General features: G+C 53.6%; 1 protein-coding gene across 2 annotated transcripts in view; it reads left to right on the top strand.

Moving 5' to 3' along the window:
• Nucleotides 1–10,306: 10,306 nt before the first annotated feature.
• Nucleotides 10,307–21,893, top strand: part of LOC113478587 (angiopoietin-related protein 7-like) — a 15,890-nt gene continuing 4,303 nt past the window's right edge. For both annotated transcript variants that reach the window (XM_026845891.1, XM_026845892.1), the window contains exons 1-4: nucleotides 10,307–10,382; nucleotides 10,987–11,834; nucleotides 17,578–17,800; nucleotides 20,832–20,969. In XM_026845891.1, the coding sequence (XP_026701692.1) occupies nucleotides 11,400–11,834; nucleotides 17,578–17,800; nucleotides 20,832–20,969 (796 nt within the window). In that variant the 5' untranslated portion in view covers nucleotides 10,307–10,382; nucleotides 10,987–11,399. The remainder of the gene's footprint in view (nucleotides 10,383–10,986; nucleotides 11,835–17,577; nucleotides 17,801–20,831; nucleotides 20,970–21,893) is intronic.

The following is a 21,893-nucleotide window of genomic DNA, read 5'->3' as shown; positions in this document are numbered from 1 at the left end:
GGAAAAAAAAAAAAAAAAAAGAAAAAAAAATAAACACAAAAAACCAAAAAAAACCCTTAAAATCTTAAAATCACCCCCTCATCCTGACACACAGCTGAGGACCAGTGCCATCACTCTGGGATGCTTGTGGAGAGCAGCCAGCGGAGTTGATGAGCGAGGTCAGAGGCAAATCTGCCTCGAGTACATGAGACATGGGGTGTAAAAGACCCTGCACATCCTGGCAAACCAGCTCTGAGCTTACCCAGGTGGAGAAACACATCTGCATCGGGATTTTCCATCCCCAGGATGTAATGCCAAGATGGTCCTTGAAGGCTGGACCATCCTCCCAGAACATCTAACATTTTTTTTGGGTCTGGGCTCAGGCAAGAGCTAGATGTGGGCTGTGAGCATCCCTCCCGCCAGCCTGTATGAAGCACAGTTGTTGATTTTCATGCTTATGAGAAGACAAACCGCAGGGCACGGCAAAGCCACACATGAAGGTTTGCCCATGACCCTACCGGCGGGGAACAGACACAGCTTCACCTCAGGTGGGCAAAGGATTTGCTCTTATTTTACTTGACTTGGTCTTTTGTAGGGAAAGGAGCCATCCCAAAGGCAGCTTCCCAGGGGGAGCAGCCCATAAGTGGGATGTTGGGGCTGAAGGGGCCTGGAGTGTGGTTGAGCCACTTCATCCAGACTTCTGCCTCAGGGCGGAGATGCTCCATCCTGGAGAGGTCTCCTCTGGAGATCCTCCCCTCTTTCCAACAGTCAGAGGAGAGGTTGAAAATGAACAAAAAGGAGGTAGGTTGTTCTTCAGCGGGCTGCAGACATCCGCACCTCCTTGCCAAAGGATATTGGGGTGCAACGGATTCACCCGAGTACCCCGGGACTGGATGAAACCCTCCATAGCAGGTAACTCAAGATGCAAAGCACCAGAGGTTCAAGAAAGAGCCTCTGTAGCATTCAGTTTGGCTCACACCTTCTCCAGACCCCTGTCCTCCCCAGATCCATCTCCAAACCATCCCCATCTTGCCGCAGCGCCCAGAACTGCGTCAGCTGCCTCCGTCCTCCCTGACAGATCCCCCGATCTGCAATATTTTTCCATGACGGAAAGCTATTCTGAGATACTTTATGGCCCAAACCAGAGCTATGATGCCCACTTTAAAGGCTCTTTCATCTTCATTAGGCCGATCTGAGCAGTTTATGTTTATAAGGAAGATGCGAAATCTATTTAGGAAACCTCATTGAGTTGAGCGGCTGCAGGTGAGGGGCTGAAATGAAGCATTCTCTGCCATGGCTTTGGCAGCCTGGGCCGGATGCCTCTGCTCTCACTGGCCTCGCAGTCGGAGTTTTCAGACCTCCCTCCTGGAGAAACCCACAGCTGGGGCTCAACCTCCCTGCTCCCAGTGCCGGGGAGCACAGCATCTCCCAGGGATGTTGGTGTCCCAGCACCTCTGGAGGATGCAGGAGTGCAACCTCCATTACTGGTGTGCTGGAGTGACCGGCTTCCCCTCCCAGCGCAGGACTGTTCCTGGTGTAACAGCAGGATACTCATTATATTTTATTACAGAGCTTTTTTTTTTTTTTTTTTTTTTTTCCAAAGGAAGTCCAGCGTATAAATTATTAGTGGATGCAGCCAGCTCCCAGGCAGAAGGACAAGAGTAGTGGAAAGCCAAGATGGCAAGAAAAGGATCCTCCAACGGAGAGAAAACCCATTAGGAGGAACCTCTTCTTCCTTCTCCCCAAACAGGGGCAGAGCTGAAGACCATTCAGGACCATATAATTACACTGCAAGAGCAGCATCCTCCAGCCCCTGCTCTGAGCATGACTGGCAGCAAGACAAGTCCCCAGGGCTCTGCTCCAACAAACTGCCCAGCCCTGGGGACTTCATTTTAGGGACCTCTCGAACGAGATGTGGTGGCTTCACCATCACCTTGTCCCCATAAAAGCCACAGGGTCAGGACGTGCAGCCCTTTCCCGGCAGGGCTGGGTGCCGGGGTGAGGTGTCTGTGGGTGAACAGGCTCGTCAGCCGCGTGATTTCTGGCCTTTCCATTTTAATTTGAAGAACAGGTCACACCTGGGTGTGAATGAGCTCCGGGGCTGGGTGCGAATGTCGTGAATGTGCGAATGTGCTCAAATCCCATGGGACGTGGGGCAGCCGCCCCGCCGGGCTGTAAACACCGGCGTCATGGGGGCAAGAGGTGCTCTGGGGTTTGCAAAAACCTTGCGGTGGGCACGTAGGTCTGTCCTAGGACCCACATGTCCCTCTGTGTGCTGTTGGGTGCCGAGGCAGTCCCCTTCCCGGTTATCTCAGGACAGATTTCTTGCAGTGCTTTGCAGAGAGCTGACCTGTCCTCTGTTTGAACAAGTCTCCTGGGCTCGGCACCCACTTCTGCTCCTGCCTGGGTGCAGCTGGTGGGGTGGGGAGTGGTGCTGAGGACCCCACTTCATCCAGACCAGCTTCAGCTCGTGTTTGGTGAAATGGGAGGAGGGTGGATCCACGGGGCAGCTGCACTAAGGACTTGCTCAGGGAACGATGAGCAGGGACCCAGGAGACATCCAGACGAAGAGACAGCTGGATTACTACCGCAAAACTATCAGCCTCCACTTCTTGAAGATTTTAAAGCCAGAGAACACTTACTGGTGGTAAATCGGAGCCTTGGAGCCAGCGACTGGCAGATCATCCATAGGATTAGGGCATTTTTGGGGTGCATAAATGGAGGTGAACACATCTGTGCACACCTGGAGCAGTGGTCTCCAGCTGGCTTTGATCAAGGGGTCCCTTCTGAACCCCCTTGTGCCTGCTTTGTGCCTACGGCAGGTGGTAAAATATAAGCCCTGCACCTTGCTCTTGGAGGAAAAATGCTGATGCTTGGTTGTAGCCTCCTTGTAGGAGCAAGAACAGTTGTGGAGTTAGGGACTGGGAATCCCACCACTGATTCCTTGGCCCAGCAGGCACCTGGGATCAGGTTTAAGCTCAAGTGAAGGTGCTGAGCTCCACAGCAAGAGCAGCCCAGGGCAGCCTCCATTAGAAAAAAAAAAAAAAAAATCAAAAAAAGAGCCTTTTTTGGCTGGGATATGGCACACATGAGTTTTACTGCAGAGAGGGAAGTCCTTTTCCTTTCTCCTGGAGTCAACTGGTTTTCCTGATGGCTTTAATAAAGTCAAGGTCAGACCTAAAATGAAGAAGGAAACGTCTGTGTGGCATGTGAACTGGTGGAACTCACTGCTGTCTTGCCTAAGCTCACTGATGACAGCGCCTTTTCGTCAGCACTATTTATATGCTAAAATCTATAATTGTGGCTGATTCTCTCCGATTCGAACCAAAATTGGGCACTTCTCTAGGAACCGACAACTAAAGGCATTTGAGGATCTGAACGATGTCACTCTGATATTTTTGCTTGTAGGTGTTTGCTGGCATTCTCTTTTCTTCTTGATATTTGCAGCCAGCTTGAGTCATGTCACCTCACTGGATAGATCATGCACCGCCTGTAATTGCAGGATCCGTTCAAGACTGCAGCAAACACTTTACCAGAGCAAAGCCCTGCAGGAACAAGAGCCTTTTTAGCCTGAACAGGTTTGTTTTTGCTGCTCTTCTGGGTTCATGGTGAGGGATGCATCTTCACTGCAGCAACTTGTGCTTGTTAGGAGAGGCTGGTAAGCAGCGCATGCTCGGAGCAATCTGTGGGTCGCCGTGTTTGAAAGCCCTTCATGGATTTCTTTTTCACAAGCTTTTCCAGTGTTCCTTTCAAGCCAATGATCTTTCAGCACCTATAGCACCCCTTGGCCGGGAGCTGCACAGCCCATCTTCCTGCTCTCTAAAGAAATGCCTCACTTCTGTTTATAGGAGCAACGTTTCCAATGGCACAAGTGTCTGAAAGGATTCGTGCCTTGCTGATCACCCTTCACGAGCCTCATCTCCCTTAGAAAAGATGCTCTGGTGGGTACCAGCTGCACATCTTGCATCAGGACAGGGTTTGTGACACCAGCTTTGCACCAGCCGGAGCATGATGGGGACCTGGAGCCTCAAGTTGCTTGGCTGGAGCGAAAGGGCTTTGGGTGGCCACAGTGCAGTGCCTGGGGGTGCTCCCAGGCGGCATCTGGTCTTGGTGGAGATGTAGCTGGTGAGCAGAGTCGAAGATGGGGGAGAAAGGCTGTCTGCACCCGGGTGCATGACCCCAGAAGACATTGCAGCAAGGCAACCTGCAAAAGCAGGTGAGGGAAAAGAGCATGTGGTCTTCCAAGCCTCCTTTGAAAGCCAGCAACTTTGAGCTGGGGCCTCAGACTTTTCTCTCTAGGGAAGGTGTTGGCTTGCACACCAGTCTTTGAGCACCTCTTGTCATATTTATCCCCACTGTGGCTGAATTTCCCAAAATATTGATAGACTGGAAAATGTCAACATGTTCTGGCACCTCCGGAATTCCCTCATCTTTCTCGGGTTGATTTTTCCAGCCAGCAGATTCATCCATCTGGCCCAACCCTTCCAAGGAAGCCCTATCCTGCAGCTCTGTCTTGATCCCTTTAGAAATTATGACAGGGGTCTGCAGCTTGATCTTCCATGGCTTTGGAAAGTTGGAGCTGGGCTTCTCTTGGCCGTCACAATCGAGCTGATTTGAGTTGTCTGAAGGAGGAAGGAGAAGAGGAGGCTGAGGGGAGACCCTCATCACTCTCTACAACTCCCTGAAAGGAGGTTGGAGAGAGGTGGGAGTCAGTCTCTTCTCCCAAGTAACAAAAGTGGATGGCCTCGAGTTGCACCAGGGGAGGTTTGGATTGGATATTAGGAAAAATTTATTGACTGAAAGGGCTGTCAAGCTTTGGAACAGGCTGCCCAGGAAAGTGGTAGATTCCCCATCCCCGGAGGGGTTGAGCAGACGTGTAGACGTGGCGCTTAGGGACAGGGTTTAGTGGTGGCCTTGGCAGCATGAAGATAATGGTTGGACTCGATGAACTTAAAGGTCTTTTCCAACCGAAACGATTCTGTGATTCTACAGTTCTATGAGCGCTGAGGCTTTATCCCTGTTACACCTCCTGGAGCCCTCCAAGGGATCAGGGTGATGGCATTCTCTAGCAAGGACCAGCCTGGCTCAGAGGAGGCTCTTGGCCACAGAAATAATTGCTCCTCTTCTGGCATATGAGCCCAGCACATTACAGTTTGAGTTTGTCCAGTTTTGCCTCCTAACACCAAACTTCTTGGACAGCAGTGAATGGACAAATGCCACCGTGACTTTTCTCCAGTGCATCTGGTTTTCTCGTGTGTGCCAGATCAGACATCACCAGGGCATCACCAGGTATCACCAACCAGACATCACCAGGTATCACTAGGCATCACCAAGGCATCACCAGGGCATCACCATGGAATCACCAGGCATCACCAGGGAATCACCAGGGCATCACCAGGGATTAACAGGTATAACCAGGGCTTCACCAGGAATCACCAGGCATCATCAGGCATAACCAAGCATCACCAGGGCATCCACCAAGCATCACCAGGGCAACATCAGGGCATTGCAAGGGCATCATCAGTCATAATCAGGGCAACACCAGGCATTATCACCAGGTATCACCAGGTATCACCAGGGCTCACAACCCTGTCCATGCCCCCAGTCAGCATTCCTGCAAGCACAGAGCTGCAAGGCAGAAACCAGTGGTCCTGACCACCATCCACTGTGATTGATTTCCTCCTCATTACGAGTTTTTGAGGGAAATACAGTTGACTTTTTTTTTTTTCCCTTGGAAATGCAGAGGATCAAAAATACCCCTGGGCATGGCCAGTACGGGAAAGACATGGATGTCCCGGTGCAGTGAGATGGTCACAGGGCTTTGGGTCTGTAACCCCCAGCTGGGAATTATGGCTTGGGTAGGAGTGAGTCCGTTTTCTCTGGAAAGGCGCAGCTCTCAGTTGTGGACTCTTGAAACCGCTCAGAGCAACTGAGGAGGGCAGGAAAAGGGCAACTGCCCCTCTGGCTGGGGCTGCAGGCAGCTCTCGGGGGTGAGACAGTGTGTTGCGTGGGAAACCTTCCCCGAAGTGCACGTCTCGCTCAATTCCAGTTGCTGATAAAAACCCCATACCCCAGTGAGTAAATACTGCATCTTGCTTTTAGACTGAATTAATCTCATTTCAACGCCTGGGTTTGGAAATTGTTGTGTTTTCTGGGCTGGAAGGACAAGGTCAACAAATCCCTGGCCAGGGTGAGGCCGCAACCGTGACCCATTCGAGGGGGTGTCTTGTCCCCACAGAGGGACACCCCTCCTGCCCGGAGCAGCTCCTTGAGTCCCTGCCCCCCATCCAAGGACACAGGGGTCCCCTGGGATGTGACTCCTTCTCTGGTGACAGCAGAGCCAGCCCAGAGCATGGGCTGGGAGGAGCTGCCTGACTTGTAGCTGGCTACAAGTGCCAGGGATAAATCCTGCCTTCCCTCCGGGACTGGGACAAGCTCATCCCCTCTGCCCGACACGGGTTCACCCCAGCTCTTGGGGAACCCCAAATTGTCCAATTCAGCATTTTATTTCCTCATTTGTGCTGCCTTTCTTTTCTTTTTGAGCCGGTTATAGACACACACACACACTCACATGCCGGACACATAGACACACACACGTTTGCACACAAAAAGCCAAATCCCCGATTATTGCCTGTGCCGCTAAGAGGGATTACGGCTTCTTAGGAGAGGAGCCAGCTTTCAGCAGGGTTTAAGAGCCCGGCAAGGACTTCATTCCTGCAACTCGGAGCTCATGGTGCATTTTGGGAAGAGGACTGCTCCTTCTCTAGCCCCAGTGATGCTCAGCCGTGTCCTGTTTTCCTCTTTTCTGTAACTTAAATCACACGTTGAAATTGTGGGAAGGAGGAGAGGTTGGGAAGGGGATCTGGAAGGCTGCAGGGAGCCAACAGAGAAGCAACCCTGAGGGGTGAAACAGCCTCGCTTGCCCCTTTGAGATGCTCTTAGTAAAGTCATCGGGCCAAGCTGGATCCTTGCAGGATCCCAAAGCCACCCCAAACCCTGCAGTGTCTTCCTAGGCACAAGCATCATCCCAGATCCAGCTGGACCTTAAATCTCCACCTGATGCACCTGTCCCAGGCAGGGGTTACCCTGCGCAGGACATCCTGGGGCAGCTTTGCATCCAGGGCTTGGTGCTGGTGGAGAGAGTGAGCCCTGGAATCCCATGGTCCCTACCTCAGGGTACAGCTTTTGCTGATGTTTGTGGAGTGTGACCACAGGCGGTGAAGCAGCACTAAAGCTTACACTGATGTGGGGGCTCCCTGGTCTTCAGGAGCCTCTGAACTGCCTCTTACCGCTGATTATTTTATAGCAAATGACTGGGTATTGCTGTTAGTGGTGGGAGGTCCTTGCAGTCCTGGGAGGCTGGGGTAGGTAGAGTTGGATTAGCTTGTCTTCTCCTCTGGGAGACCAAGGCGGGGTCAGGGATGGTGAGTTATCACTCAGGAGTCTCTTCCTTCCACTGGGCAGCAACAAGAAATGCAGAAGTATTGTGTATTTTGACATTTCTCCCTCAAAGAGAGACCCGATGAGAGCCGGCGGGTTGTTTGCACACCAAGGGTGTGTAGGCTGTTGAAGGCTGGCTGCAGGCTCATCGAGCAGGGGAGAGGCTGCAGCACCTGGGTGATGGTGGTGGGGACCTCACCTCTCCCAGAAAGTACCGTGGGGAGCGGATGGAGCAGGATTTGGGATGGAGTGGGACAAGCAGGAGTGGCATGTTGTGCCTTCCTGCATTTGGGAAGAAGCAGAAGATATTCTTGTGGCAGGGGAGGATGGAGGTGGCACGGGCTCCATGGTGCTGCTCTTCATGGCATGTTGGGGAGATGGATGTTCAACAACAGCTGCTCCCCAGAAGAGTGGTGTAATCTGCATCTATGACTTCAAAAACAGTTAGCCAAGGGGTACCTGGGGCTCTTGGTGTTGGCTTCAGTTAATCCCAGACCGCTGGAGGGGTTGTAAGCTGATGTCCCCCCGCAGAGAGCAGGGAAGGATGGCGACTACGGGCAGACCAAACTCTGAGCATTCAACCTTGAGCCTTTCAGAGCCGTTATCTCTATTATCATCACCCAGGCTCTCTCACTGAATTCCCTCTCCCTCCCCTCCCCTCTCCTCTCCTCTCCTCTCTAAATGCTCCCCAAACAACTCAGACATCAATCGAAGGCAGAAGAAATGGCCGTGCTTTGTCTCCCTGAAGAGGCAGCTTCGCATTGAGCCCTGTCAGGGCGGCTGGCGGCGAGCGGCCAGCGGGGACCATTTTCACATCTCCCTTTGTGGAGGAGCAGCCTTGAGAGAAACGCCACTCGAGGGGCATTGAACGAAATGTACGTTCGCCTCTTCCATGTGGCACTCGGCGCCCGTCTCCGCCTCTGACGCTAATGATCCGGACGAGAGTTGGGTGGTTGGTTTGTTTGTTTGGTTTTTTTTGTTTTTTTTTTTTTTTTTAGAAAATGAAAGGGAAAGGGGCTGGAGGAGGGGAGGTCAGATCCATTTAGGAGCCCAAACATTTATGGGAGAGTGCCTCCTGAGTGGCTGCACAAAGGGCCTGGCTGTACCTGGCTCTATCGCTCCTCCACTTCCTCTCCCCCACCACCTCTGGCCATGAAAAGGGGGAACCAGAAATGTAGGGCCTCCGTGAAAGACAAGGATAATGGATTTCATTATAGAAGAGCATGTTAAATGTCTATCCACTTGTGTGCAATAAAGGAAAGCCGGTCTTTAGCTAATCGTGCTGGAGGAGCTCTTGGCTGGGAGTCGAGAGAGAGAGATGTTCCCCTTGGTCCCCTGCCCCGATACCCCCCACTCCACCCCAGGAAACGTTGTCCGTGGGGTGCAATTCTTCTTATCGTCATTTCGGTGTCTACCATTGCATCCTTTTTCTCTTCGCTGGCCGCGGGGTGGCTCAGGACAAGCCTGGAGGGTAAATGGCTACCTCTGGCCAGAGTGGGGTTCACTGGTGAAAGATCTTCACGTCCACCACGTCCAGATGGGCCACCACTCCTCCCTTCCCTGCAATGACCACCTTCTGGCTCTCCGCTGCCCCCAGCCCCATTTTCCCATCGTCTGCCCATGGTGTCCCTTCACACAGCACTTCTCTTGATGCTGCCCATGGCAGAGCTTTGCGGGCTGATCTCAGGATCCCTCTCCCTACTGGTTTACCCAGCACTACTGTCCAGGCTGGCTGGCTGCTGTGCTGGCACATCCCCTGCCAGATCCAGAGAGGATGCTTCAGCCTTATTTTGATGTCTCACAAGTGGATGTTGAAGCCAAGTGTGGTCACGCTTGCAAAAAAAGCAGAGGGCGGCTTGGCTAGAGGCAGCATGTGTGAAGAGGGGTGATTTTTGGAGCAATCCAGGTCCCTGCCTCAGCAAGACGAGGTGTCCTCAGGAGGCCTTCCCAGCCGGGGGGACCTGGGGTGAGCTGCTCCCTGCCTGGGCTGGTGGTTCCCCATTCGTTAGTGTGGGTGAGCTTGGGGCAGGCTCGGCTTGCTGCTGGGCTCCCTCCAGACCACCCTGGGTGGTGGATACGGACACAGCGATGGCTGCTGTGCTCTGGTGTCACTCAGGACGTGTCCTCCCCGTACCACACAGCAAGGCTGGGGGCCACCGGTGGTACAGAGGGTCCTGTCCATGGGGGTGACAGGTCCTTCAAAGCACACCCATGTAGGCATCTGGGATGCCTGCTGGGGGACTGGGGAGGTTCAGCTCCTCTCCAAACCACCCGAGCAGGTGTTTGCTAATGAAACTCCCCTTCTCTGGGCAGTTCCTCTGGTTTTGGAGCCATCTGAGCTCATTCAGGTATCTCCTTTGTAGGAATCAGTCTGTAGGGATCATCATCTGGAAACTCGTTACATTAAGGAAAGAAAACATTTTGTCCGATACGGAAATCTCTGGTTTCAGCTCGCATTTCTATGCCTGATTAGCATAATGTAATTAAGCAAGCCTGTTGACATTACTCCCTTGTAAAAGCAAAAAGGAAGCCCTGGGCTAGTGAATAAAATAAATGATGGCTGTTCCCTGTCCCAAGGCCCCGTCCGTGGCCAGGTTGGGAAGCTTTCCCCCCAGAACTGCTGGGATGGGGCAGGGCATCTGCACACCAGATGAACATGCTCTCTCCCCAAAACACATCCCCGGGGTGGCACAGGGGGTTGCTAGGCCAGAGGGAGCTGTGCCCTCCTGCCAAGGCACTGGCTTAATCCCCAGTACACTGATAAGGTCACGCCAGGACCTGTGCTCCTCCCTCTGTGCGTCCTCTGAGACTGGCGGCTCTATTGGCCATATTTATAGTGTGGTGATAGGATCAGGGGGAATAAGCATTTGGTGTCCCCTAAATCACACCCCGCTCCTCATGGCCGGTTGGCGCTCACTGATCTCTGCTCTTGCCGCCGGAGAGCCCGGCCAGGACTTCTGAAGGTATGCCAGGAGCTGGGGTGCTCCTTGCTGGGAGTTGGGGTGCTGCTGGGGAGCTGTGGCATCCTTCCCAGTTCTCCCTCCTCACCAGAGTGGGACGGGGATGGCTTTCGGTTGGGGGAAATGTTAGGAGCACATGCAGAACGTGATGCCATGGCTGGGCAGGGATCAGAGAACAGCTCTGGATGCAAGGGAAACCTGATTTCTCCAAATAAAAGGGACGAAGTCACGTATTTGTCTCTTCTGGATGGTGGCCAGGCCATCACCCCTCCATCTCTCCTTGGGCCAGCTCCGTCCAGACTGCCCCAGGGATGGGTTGGTGGTCTAATGCTGCCTAAGGCTGGGTTGGTGGTCTGGGATTTTCATGTAGATGGTCACCATTTCCTCAACAAATCCTTTTATAGTTACATCTGCCAAGAAAAAGTCCTACACGGGGATGTAGAGAGAGACCCAAATCCATGCCCTGTGTCCCTGGGCCATGGGGATGGCTGGAGGGGGCCAGGGAAGGTGGGGGACAGTTTGCTGTGGGTAGACAATGTGGTGGGGAGGGTTGGTTGCTCATCTTTCCTCTCCATCACCTTCCTCTTTGCTCTGGTTCCCATTTCAGGGAGCAACGGCGTAGCGGAATGCCTCATCTTGAGGAGAAATCTCCTTCTCAGGCCTGGTTCTGAGTGGGCAGAAAGCCCTGCCCGAGGGGCTGACCACCCCTGGCCAGACCTTGACGCCCCCCAAGCCAACTGACCACGCTGCAGGAGGGGAAACGCAGCCCACGAAGCCAGCGGAGCCTGGCCAGGAGAGCAGAATTGCTCCTGCTGGAGCTGATCCCAGCTTGGTGGCCACTGGCTGACGTCGGGGAGGATTCTCTATGGGGACAAGCAGGTCCCTTGCCTGAAGTGACCCCCTTGGCAGGAGCTCTGGGATCCCAACTGATGCTCATATAGTTTCAACCTCACCCACTAGCTCTCAGGAGACCTGGTGTTATGCTCTGGGGACTGCCGCCTTTCTCCCCAAGTGTATTTGATGAGGAGACACTTGGGGCCATCCCTGGGGTCCCTCCTCACCTGCCCGATGGAGATCTGCCCCAGTACCGGCTCCGCCGGGGCAGGTTTGTTATCCCTCCTCCTCGTGACCGCACTGAGCAGCCCCTCGCTGCAGAAATCCCTGCCTGCGGCATACAGAGACCACAGGGGTCCCCAGAGGCACACGGGCCTGATCCAGTGCGGGGAATACAGCAACCAGGTGCTGCCCAACGGCCTCTGTAAGATCGTGGCCACGCTGCCGCAGGGCGATGAGCAGCGGTGCCCAGACATGTTTCGTTGCACCGATGAAGTGTCTTACTGGCTCCATGAGAATGAGGAACGCAAGTGGCAGGTCTTGGAGCTGCGGGAGCTGGTTTCAGAGCTGCAGGAGGAGCTGAGGAACCACCGGCACCACATCAAAATCCTCGAGCTCCAGGTAAAAGGCTGCTCTTCACAGACCCCGCTCCGAGTCGGTGCCCGTGGTCCCTCCCCGTGGTCCCTTCCAGCTCCCAGCGGCTTGTAGCGGGGGGGACACCCAGTGAAGCATACGGTGGTGTTCTGCCCAGGGGCTGGGACAGCTTTGAAACCCCAGCTGCTCCTGCTGTGATAGCTCAGGAGCCTTCCCAGGCTGATCTTAACAGTAGGCACCGACCCTTTATCTGTGCTAGCTCCTCCACCTTTGAGCCTGCCTAGGATTTGTTGCTGGTCCATCCCATTGTTCAGAGTGGGATCCCAGACTAGACCTGGAGTTTTGGGTGGCCGGTGAAGGACCACACCTCAGATGGCCACAGGGGAACAAGAGAAGCCCTGGCTTCCATCCCATGGCACCCACCCTGCAGTCTCCTTTCTGGTGCTCATCCCACCCCAGCTCCATTCACCAGCCCCACAGCTTCACACTAATACTTTTTTTCCAACCGTCTTTGACACCTCTGAAGCTCTCAGATGTTTGGCACTGCCTCAAACGCTTGGCTTAGCCCTCGGCAGCGGCAAGCAGCAGCTTGCACAGGGTTGTAGCCAGGAACAGGGAGGGAGCAGGGTGTGATTTCGCTGTTGATGAGATGTGCAGAAGAATCGGCAGCTTGCACCTGTATCAGCTGGAACAGCCCCAAGACCGCTGGGTGAACAGCACCCTTGGTTTTGATCTTGTAGCAGATGAGATCTGATACGGTTGGGCTCTGGGGATGATTTATTCTCGATTTTCCTTTCATCCTCACCCTTGGGGTCCCTGTTTGGAAAGCCTCCTGCGGGCAGCTCCGTGGGGAGAGCGAGGTTGTGCCGGAGGCTGCAGAGCTGGGTGGGTGTCTGTGCCTTGGGTGTCTCCGCGGGAGTGAGATGTTCCTGGTACAACGGAGGAAAGGAGGGAGACATGTGAGTCGGGACGGGTGCTCGGGCTCAGGCAGACCCACTCAGTGTCCCCCACTGAGGGTCCCTCCTCCCATGGTGGCCCCTGTCACCCATCCTGCCTTCTCACCCACCTTCTACTGCTCCTCTCCCATTTTCTCTTTGCAATTGCACTGGGACACACTGGTGTAATAGATCTTCAGTCTCTCAACTTTTCACATTCATGCCCTGGTGATATTTTGTCCCTTAGGACTGTTTAATCTGTCTTGCCCCAATCCCAGCTCCCTGTGCTGGCCCCAAACATGCTTCTGTGCTACCTGGCGCTGCAGCTCTTTCACTGACCTCTCCAGCTCAGAGCCAAAGGCGGAGATGGATGGTAATGCACTAAGTATTTTCTGTGCAACGTTCATGCTTTTAATCCATTCTTCATTTCCAGGCTCTGAAGTGACCCATCTAAAATCAACGTGTCTGGTCCAGGGCAGGGTCTCTTCAGGGTCAGAGGGAAGAGGGAGCAGAACCAGTCTCCCTCCGGAGATGCTGGTTGCCTGGTTGTAGCTGTAGAGGGAACTGAGCCGATGGCCTCGAGCAGGACACTCGGTGTGCAGGGGAGCGAATTAGACGTGGAGCACAAGCTCTCAGTCTTTCTAATGTCCATGCCCAGGTCCTGCACATCCCTACCCTACATCTCCGTCTCTTCCTGCTCACCAGCTGGTCCAGCTGGAAGTTTGCTAGTGAGTTCTACACACAATTAAATTCACCGGAGAAACGCAAATACTCCCAGGTCTTTCCAGCTGCTGGTGTTTAGACCCCTCATACATGCACATGTACACACACACGCATGTGCACGTACACATATACATGCCTGTGTACATGCATGTACACCCTGACCCAGACCCGTGAGCCCTGGGGCCCACAGCCCTCCAGTTGCAAGCACTTAAACCCTGAAAAAGAATCACTGAATGGAAGGACTGCAGGCTCAGCTGGACAAGGGCACTGACTGGAGGCTGGTTTAAGCATGTCCACCCTTTTTTAACTCCACCACCTCTCAATTTTCCTGCACTCATTCCCCACCCCATCCACCCTCCTTTCCCCACTTTTAGCCTTTCCCCTAAACAGCCCATAACTGCTTTTGCCCAGTCCCACAAACCCATAATACTCCTTGTAATCATATTTTCCCCTTCTGCAGGGTTCAGGTGGACCTTCTTCAAGGCCACATCCCAGCAGGTCCCTTCCTGGCCCATCAGCAGTAGCTGAAGCCTCTGCTCTTCCTTATTGTACCCCTTATCACCCACCTGGTAATTTCTGTGTCTTTTTGCTTAGTTTATTATCCCTTTCCCTGCCATCTGCTTTTTTTTTTTTTTTTTTTTTTTTTTTTTTTTTTTTTTGAATAGTCCTTAGACAGATAGTGGCTGCTCTCATACCATACCCTGGTTGCTCTAGCCCATGTCTACCAGCTGGGAGGAAGCTGGTGGACAAGGATGCTTCTGGAGCAGCAGTAAAGGCTGGGACTCCACCTACCCGACCCCAGTGTCTGCCATGGAAGGGTTTCTACGGGATCCAGTGGATCTTGTAGAGATCTGAGCAGTGGATGCAGACACAGACGCTGCTAGGACCTCTTGGATGTCACCTGGAGGATGGGATGAGTTGGGAGAACATGTTTCTCCTCAGCGGGAGCTCAGGTGAGCAGCTCTGAAGGAGATGTGTCTGCTGTGGGGTGCTGCTGGGCTTCTCACCCTACAAGGAGAGCAAAGGGACATAGGGTGCACCCAGGTGTCCTGGAGCAGCCAGGTCCCGGGTCCTACCTGGGTGTCTCCAAGTGGTTCATACCTGGGGGACGGTGCCAGCAACATCTGTGCCACCAAAAATGTTGCTGCGCTCAGAAAGGGGACATCCTCTGAGATCTTCTGAGGTCATCTGTGGAGAGTTTCAGACCTCAAGTGGAAAAGGCCCTGAGCAACTGAATCCGGCTTTGAAACTGGCCCTGCTTTCTGCAGGGGGGTGGGAGACCTCCAGCCATTTCTTTCAACCTCAGGTTTTTACGTGGGTCTAAAAAACCAAAGGGATGGAAGATGCAGAAGAAGAAGAAGAAGGAAGAAAACAAAATCTGGAGAGTTTTACTGATGGCAACATGTGTGTCCTGTCACCCTCCAAGCACCGGAGCAGGGGAAAAGCAAGGAGCAAAGCTGCATGGGGGGCGGTGGGGTGGTGGTTTACAGCTGAACAGAGGAAACCAGAGGCAGCAGCAGATGCTGAGCTGTTCCCCCCCTCTCCCTGTTGGCTTTGGGACTCTCCCGTAAGGAGTTTTCCCCCTGCGTTGGTCTGGCCACTTCCCAACGCCTGTGCCCAGCCTGGGAAGCTGATTTCCTCCTGCGTCTCCTGGCATCATCCAGCCTGGGCAGATCTCCTCCACCTCCGTTCCTTCCACCGAGGAGTTGTTGCTCCCTTGATCCATCTTCATAAATCAGCTGCTGCTGGTTGGGCTCCCTGGGGTTTGCCATCAGTATTTCTCCAGCGTGGGCCTGTCTGTCCAAGCAGAGACATCTCTCTGAGCTCAGCATCCCTCACTGAGCCGAGTCAGAGCGACAGGCTCCTCCAGGTCACAGCTCCTCTTAGGCTAACGGGGACACCATGCTTCCAGTGCAATTTAGGGAGCAAAAGGAACCCTCTCTTCCATCTTTCCCTGTGCGTTTCCAGTCCTATTGAATTTGCACAGCTGGGGCACGCACAGAGCAGGACCCCATAGTGCAAAAATACAGCCCCAGTGCCACCAGTGCAGTGGGATGCAGGGACGGGAGCAGCATCAGGGCACTGTGGCAGTGGGCTGGTTGTGCTGTTTTTAATCAGCAGAAAAAAAAAAAAAAAAAAGGATCAACTGTGGAGGAGGGGACTGTCTGGGAGAAAGCATCATGAGGTTTACTCGGAGAGCTGATGCGTGGGTGAAGGGAGCTGGAAGAAGCCTGTATCCGTCACAGCTCACAAAGCAGGTGGGGGGCGATTGATTTATGGTAGAGCCGGAGACACTGCAGCTCTGACAAGGAAAGCACTGGGTCGTGGCCAGCCATAATTCCCACTTTGCTGCCCCTGTCTATCTAGCTGCTCTGGATTTTGGGATACAGTCAGGCTTGATGGGTTTTTAGCAGGCTCAGGCGGCACTGGGAAGGATATTATAGAGCTGCCATTAGTTATTGGTACAATAACCCAGCAGTGGTGATGCCATGTCCTGGGAACAGCAAGCTGAGCCCTGTCCTGGCAGGAATGAAAGGACATTGCAGAGAGGCTGGGGCTGGGCTCTGCTCCCAGGGGATCAGGGACAGGACAAGAGGGAACGGCTGGAAACTGCCCCAGGGGAGGGTCAGGCTGGGCAGGAGGAGAAAATGTTTCCCAGCAAGAGTGGTCCGAGAGTGGAAGAGGCTGCCCAGGGAGGGGGGAGTCCCCATCCCTGGGGGGGTTTCAGGGCCGTTGGGATGAGCTGTGGGGGATGTGGGGTAGGGGAGAACTGTGTAGAGTCGGGCTGGGGGTTGGACTCGCTGATCCCGAGGGGCTTTTCCAACCTGAGTGATTCTGGGATTCTGTGAATGGGGACTGAGGTGTGAGATGGGTCCTGGGAGCAGCTGGAAGGGAGGAAAACATACCCTGGACATGCAGACCCCTTCCAGCTGAAGGAAATCCCTGACCCCCAGCAGCACCACTGCAGTTTTGCAGGTAGTGATGAGTCAGGTGCCAGATCTGTGTCCCCAAGGATATTTAATAAGTCACAGGCTAGCACGAACACTTAAAAATCCAGATTTGCCCCTGATGCCGGGGACAAGGAGGTGAGAAAATAGACTCATTTATCTTCAGGGTCCTGGGGTGACTTGTGAGTCTGAGGCAATGATGTGGAGGGGGGGATGGACAGGGATGGACAGGGAAGGGCAGTGCTGGTGCAGAGCCAACATCCCACCACCGCAGACGGGTCTGGGATTGCTGGACCCTCAGAGGCCTTGGCGAGCACCACGCAGAGTAGTTGCATTGCCCAGGGGATGGAGGGGGGGTTCCCAGGCCGCTGTGGGATTATGGAGGTGCTGTTTATGTCCTGCTCTGCCATCTAATGGACAGGGAACACTGAACAAGAGAGGCGAGGGTGTCTGCAGCGACTGCGTGGGGGCGCGTTCGGTGCGTGCTGGTGGAGCTCAGGGTGCTCATCTCCTGCTACAAGCTGTGGGCACCTCCAGCCAGCTTGCACAGATATTTTATGTAGGATCAGAGACTGGTTGTCCTAAAAACAAGCAGCAAAAGGGTTGCGAAAGGAGCTGGGGTCCTGTATCACACCCGCTCCTCGCGCAGCATGGACGTGGCCATTGCTCTTTACAGGACACCAGCCGTGGCCCAGAGAGCAGGAGGTGGCAACGGGCTGATAAGGTGTGGAGCTCCTTATAAAATATCACAATTCCAGGGGAGATTGGACAACTTTTTGGAAGGAAAACCCAGCTGTGGTGACGTTGCTAAATACGTAGAGGCCACATCCCTGTTGCAAGAGGTTGCAGACTGAAGGGTGCTGGGAGAGGAGTCCTATATGCTTGCCCTGCCTGCCTCTGATGCCCTGCCTGCACCAGAGCCTGGGAAGATCCAGCTGGTGGTGGCTCCTGTGGTGGGCTGGGGGCTGGTGTGGGGCTGCAGGGGGAGGAGAAGGGTGCAGGCACCGTCCTTGAGGTCTCTGGTCTCTGTTGGTGTACGCAGCGAGTGCTCCTCTGCCCTCTTGCTGCTGCCTGCCCATCCCCTGGGGGTCCTGGGGCCGTGCGCCCCAGCTCCACACTGCTCCTCAGGCATCCCCCCCATCCCACCTTTGTCGTTTCCCGTAGCACGAGGAGGCAACCAGCCGGAACCACAGCTTGGCTCAGCGGGTGCAGGACCTGGAGCATCGTTACAGTGAGGCCAGCACGCTGCAGCACATCCAGGCCACGCTGCTCTACGACATGCAGGCACAGCTAAACAACATTTCTGTCCCGACCGACGGGGCCTGGCACAATCCCGCCTGCCTCAGACCTGCCGAGATGAGGCTGCAGGAGGAGACGCACCATCCAGGTGATGGGGAGATGCTGGAGCCGGCTGGGAGGGGATGCTTCACCCTTATACAGAATCATCAAACTCCTTGGGTTGGGTGGGACCTTAAACATCATCTACCCCAACCTCCTTCAATGGGAAGGGCCACTTTCCCCCAGCCCAGGTTGCCCAAAGCCCCGTCCAACCTGGCCTTGAACCCTTCCAGGGAGGGGGCAGCCACAGCTTCTCTGGGCAATGTGTCTCCAGTGGGGCTGAAGGAAAAGGCTGTGGGAGAAGGGCTTTGATTTCCCCCTGCATTGGCTGGGAGTCTGATCTCATCCAACCTGTCTTTCCAAGGCAGCCAGGAGGGCTCCTCAGAGCAACGGACACCTCTAGGGATGGTTTCCATGCTGTCTAGAGGAGAGGTCCTGTCGCCCAATGCCTCCTTTTTCTCTCCATGGATGATGTGAGATGCTCACAGGGACCAGCCCAGGTTCTGGCAACCAGGCCGGCATTGCTCCTGCCATCACCTCATGTGCAGTCAGCTGCGTGAGCCTTCCTCCCAGATCCAGGGACTGTTTTTCCATCCAAAAAACCCACAAAACAACCAAGATTTTTTTTTTCCTTCAAAAATTCACAGCATGAAATTAGGGTTTTGGCGAAACTCTTCAACTTTGAAAAACAATTATTTTGTTATTCCTCACACGCTCTTTTTTTTTTTTCAATGAATGCATTTAGATCATTGCCAGGTTTTTGGTTGTTTTCCTTGTCAGTCCCTGGAATCTTTTCTTGGGTTTTTAACAAACATGGGAACTTTCAATTAAAGAATTGAAGGTTCAGTTTGACTAAAACCCCCATTTTCTGCCAAAGAACCCACCGCTGTGAAAACATTTTGACCAGGGTCTACCATAGCCAGGATCTACAAAGATCAACGTTGAGGTGCTGGAAGAGAAACTGAGTTGCTTTTGCAAACTGTCCGAGTCTCCGGGTCTGTGGCAGGGGGGTGGTGGCCCTCAAGAAGACAAGACTAGATGTGCCAGTCTGGTCCCTGTGCCCCGCATCCTGTCTCCTGCGGCAGATGATTGGGAGGAGGATTGGAGAAGAAAGAAATGTTCTTTCTCCTGAACAGCCTTCCAGCCTGTGGTTGAGGGACTTGTAGAGACAGCGTCGATCTTCTCCATCAAGAAGTGGGCTGGATGGGATGACTCAGGTGGCACTCATAGCATTGCTAATGGCTTTCACCTACCAACCTTGACCTGATTTGAGCCGGTGACATCGGGGGTGGGAAAGTCATGTTATTTCTCCCCTGAGTCATCTAGTCTAAGTTGTCCACTGTGCTCGTTTAAAGCTCTTTTGGACATCCACGTTGTGGTGGAGGGAGCATGAACAGCTCTGCTGGTACCTGCTTCCAGGTGCCTCTGAGCCCTGAGCAAGGAATGCTCTGTGCAAAGCCAGGACATCGGAGTTGACATCTACACCCGTGTCCAGCCAGAGCTGGGATTCATCTCAGTAACTTGACGTGGCCGGGATGGTGACTTCTCTGGTCCAGAGAATGCCCGTCCAGGTGCAGCCGACTGATGCTGCACTTTTAGCTGATAGCTTCAGGTGGGATCAGGCTTTACTTGCTGTCCCAGATGCTCCCTAGAATGCCTCTCCTTGACCTCTGCTTTCTGCACACAGCTGGTTTCTCCCACGCACTCTCCTGTAGCAGCAGTGCCAGTTGGTTCCAACCTCAGAGGATGTCCCCAGTCTCTCTCCAGACTGCAGGGGACCTCCCAACCACCATCTCCAGTTGCTGGGCTGGGATGTTGCAGTTCTTCATCCATCATTCCCCCTTGGACTTACTTTCCCATTCCCAAGGATCTTTTGCCATCTGCAGTTCCCGTGGTCTCATCCTTTCTGAGTGCTTCGTGGAAGGGCGATCTCCCATCCATGCTTTCTGCCCTACTTCAGGCTCCCAGTTTTCCCAGTGATCCCAGTCTGGTATTCAGGCCGTGCTATGCTGCCCAGTTTCAGGCTGGGCTAGCCGTGTGAGCAAAATGAAGGGGAGCTGCTTGTGTGAGCTGCCTTTGTGCCTTTCATTCTAAAGATGGGCTTCATCCCACCAGGGAGGCTCAGCTTACAGATGAAGATGCTTCATGTTGGGTGTCTACATACGTGTGTCCCCGCTTGAGCTGGATATTGGAGATAAGGCAAACAGTGCGTGGACCAAGAGCATTTCAGCGTGCTCTTTCCACTGCTATGACTAGAGTCTCAGTCCAGCTGACAACCTAGTGCCCCCCGGAATACTCTGGAGCATCCGAGACACCCACATAAGTCTGGCAGATACAAGACAGGACCTAGATGAGAGAGCTGAAAACCAGCCCCAGGGCATCTCGGATGTCACCGTGCTCCTCTGTGCCAGCAGCTCAGCTGAGCTCCTTTGGTAGGTGATGGAGGGAGACAGGGAGAGCAGCTCTTCTCTCCTCTCCCTTGTAAAACCAGGACTAACTGCCCTCTGCAGAAGCCTGTCTCCAAGGACTAGCTGAGACCGCCTGCCTGATGGCTGCTGCCAGGCAAAATAAATCCCACCTGACATATCCCAGTTAAAAAAGCCTTTGGGTCCTCCAGAATTATTTTGATCCCCTTTCCTTGTAAGACAGAACCCACAGCAGCAGTTTGGGAGACAAAAAAAAACCCCATCTGCTATTATCTAGACCAACCATTGCTGGCAAACCAGCCAATTCTTTATCCATGTATAGACACTTCAGTGTGAGATACCATCTGAGCCTGGCAAAACGCGTGTCGTCTCTGTGTCGCCATTACAAAACCAGTTGAACTGAAGACTGCTCCTCGGCCACAGCCTCCTGAAGTACAGATCTGTGCTAACGAACCTTATTCCCAATAAGCCACTTCACTCAGGCTTGAAGCCTGTGTGCTGCAGAGGTTTTCAGCTTCAGAAGAAGCTCTGAATCCGGGATTATTTGCCCGGTTCTGTGTTACGACTGTGTGAAAACGATGCCGGCTGTGTGGCTGTGTGCCCCTTTCCCCACGCTGTGCACTGACCGCCGTGTTGCTCTGCTTTCTCACTCAGACGTGAAGCACGCCAGGAACTGCCCCATCGACTGTGCTTCCATTTACTACAACGGGGTCCGGCAGTCCGGGGTCTACAGCATCATGCCCTCGCTTGGAGGGATGCCTGTTGAAGTGCTGTGTGACATGGACACTGAAGGTACCGCAGGAGGCTCCTACAACATCTTCCAGCAGAGCTTTGGGTGGGATTTGTCTAACCTGGGGGTTGTATCTTATATCTGAGCTATTTCTAAGCTGCTTTAGAGTCAGTGAGAGTAACATCTCCAGAAGGGCTCTTCCCCAGGGACAGAGGACTCGTCCTCTCTGCTGACTGAAGGCGGGGTTTGGATGAATACCTCAAACCTGACATTGTGGCTGGGATTCAGTTGCCTAAATACGGGCATTCAGAGCTCTTTGAGATGTCGCCATGCATCTGAGATATTTGCAACACACGAGTGGGTATGACACAGGGTTTAGGGAAAGAGAAACCCTTCTAGAGTGGCAGCTCATCACCGGGGGCTATCTGGAGTATCTCCGGCTAGTCGAGGCCTCGGTGTGGCTGTAGCTGTGCTGAAGTGACGGGGTATAGGAATCTCTCTCACGGGTTATTTTGGAGTGTAAATAAACGAGCAGGTGACCTCCCATACCCTTAATGTCTAATTAGCCATACCAGAGCACGTTACTGTCATCCCAAGGCACAAACTTACTAACGAAATTAGGTGGCAACACTTGAGTTTTGGAAGAATAATGAAGGTTGTCAGGGAAATGGGGTGGTGTATTGTCAGTCCCTTGCCCCGTGGATCTACTCCAGCCCGGATGGATGTGTCACATCAGTATTTCCCATGCTGGAGGAAGAGGTTCAGCTCCCCACTCGCAGGCATCTTGCCTGTTGGAGGTTCTACAGGTGACTGCAGCTTTGGGATGCACGTGCTTGTTAAGAAACCGGCTGTTCAGACAATGTGGTCTCTGTTATGTCATTACTATTATTTGCATGACCATCAACACAATCTTGGACACTGTAGAGTGACAGGCTGTACAAACAGCAAATAAAAAGATGGCCCCAGTCCCGTCCATTCCCACACCC

Source organism: Athene cunicularia (genome assembly GCF_003259725.1).
Source record: "Athene cunicularia isolate RWA chromosome 3 unlocalized genomic scaffold, athCun1 chr3_part1, whole genome shotgun sequence".
Taxonomy (NCBI): domain Eukaryota; kingdom Metazoa; phylum Chordata; class Aves; order Strigiformes; family Strigidae; genus Athene; species Athene cunicularia.
This window is presented reverse-complemented; position numbering and strand designations above follow the sequence as displayed.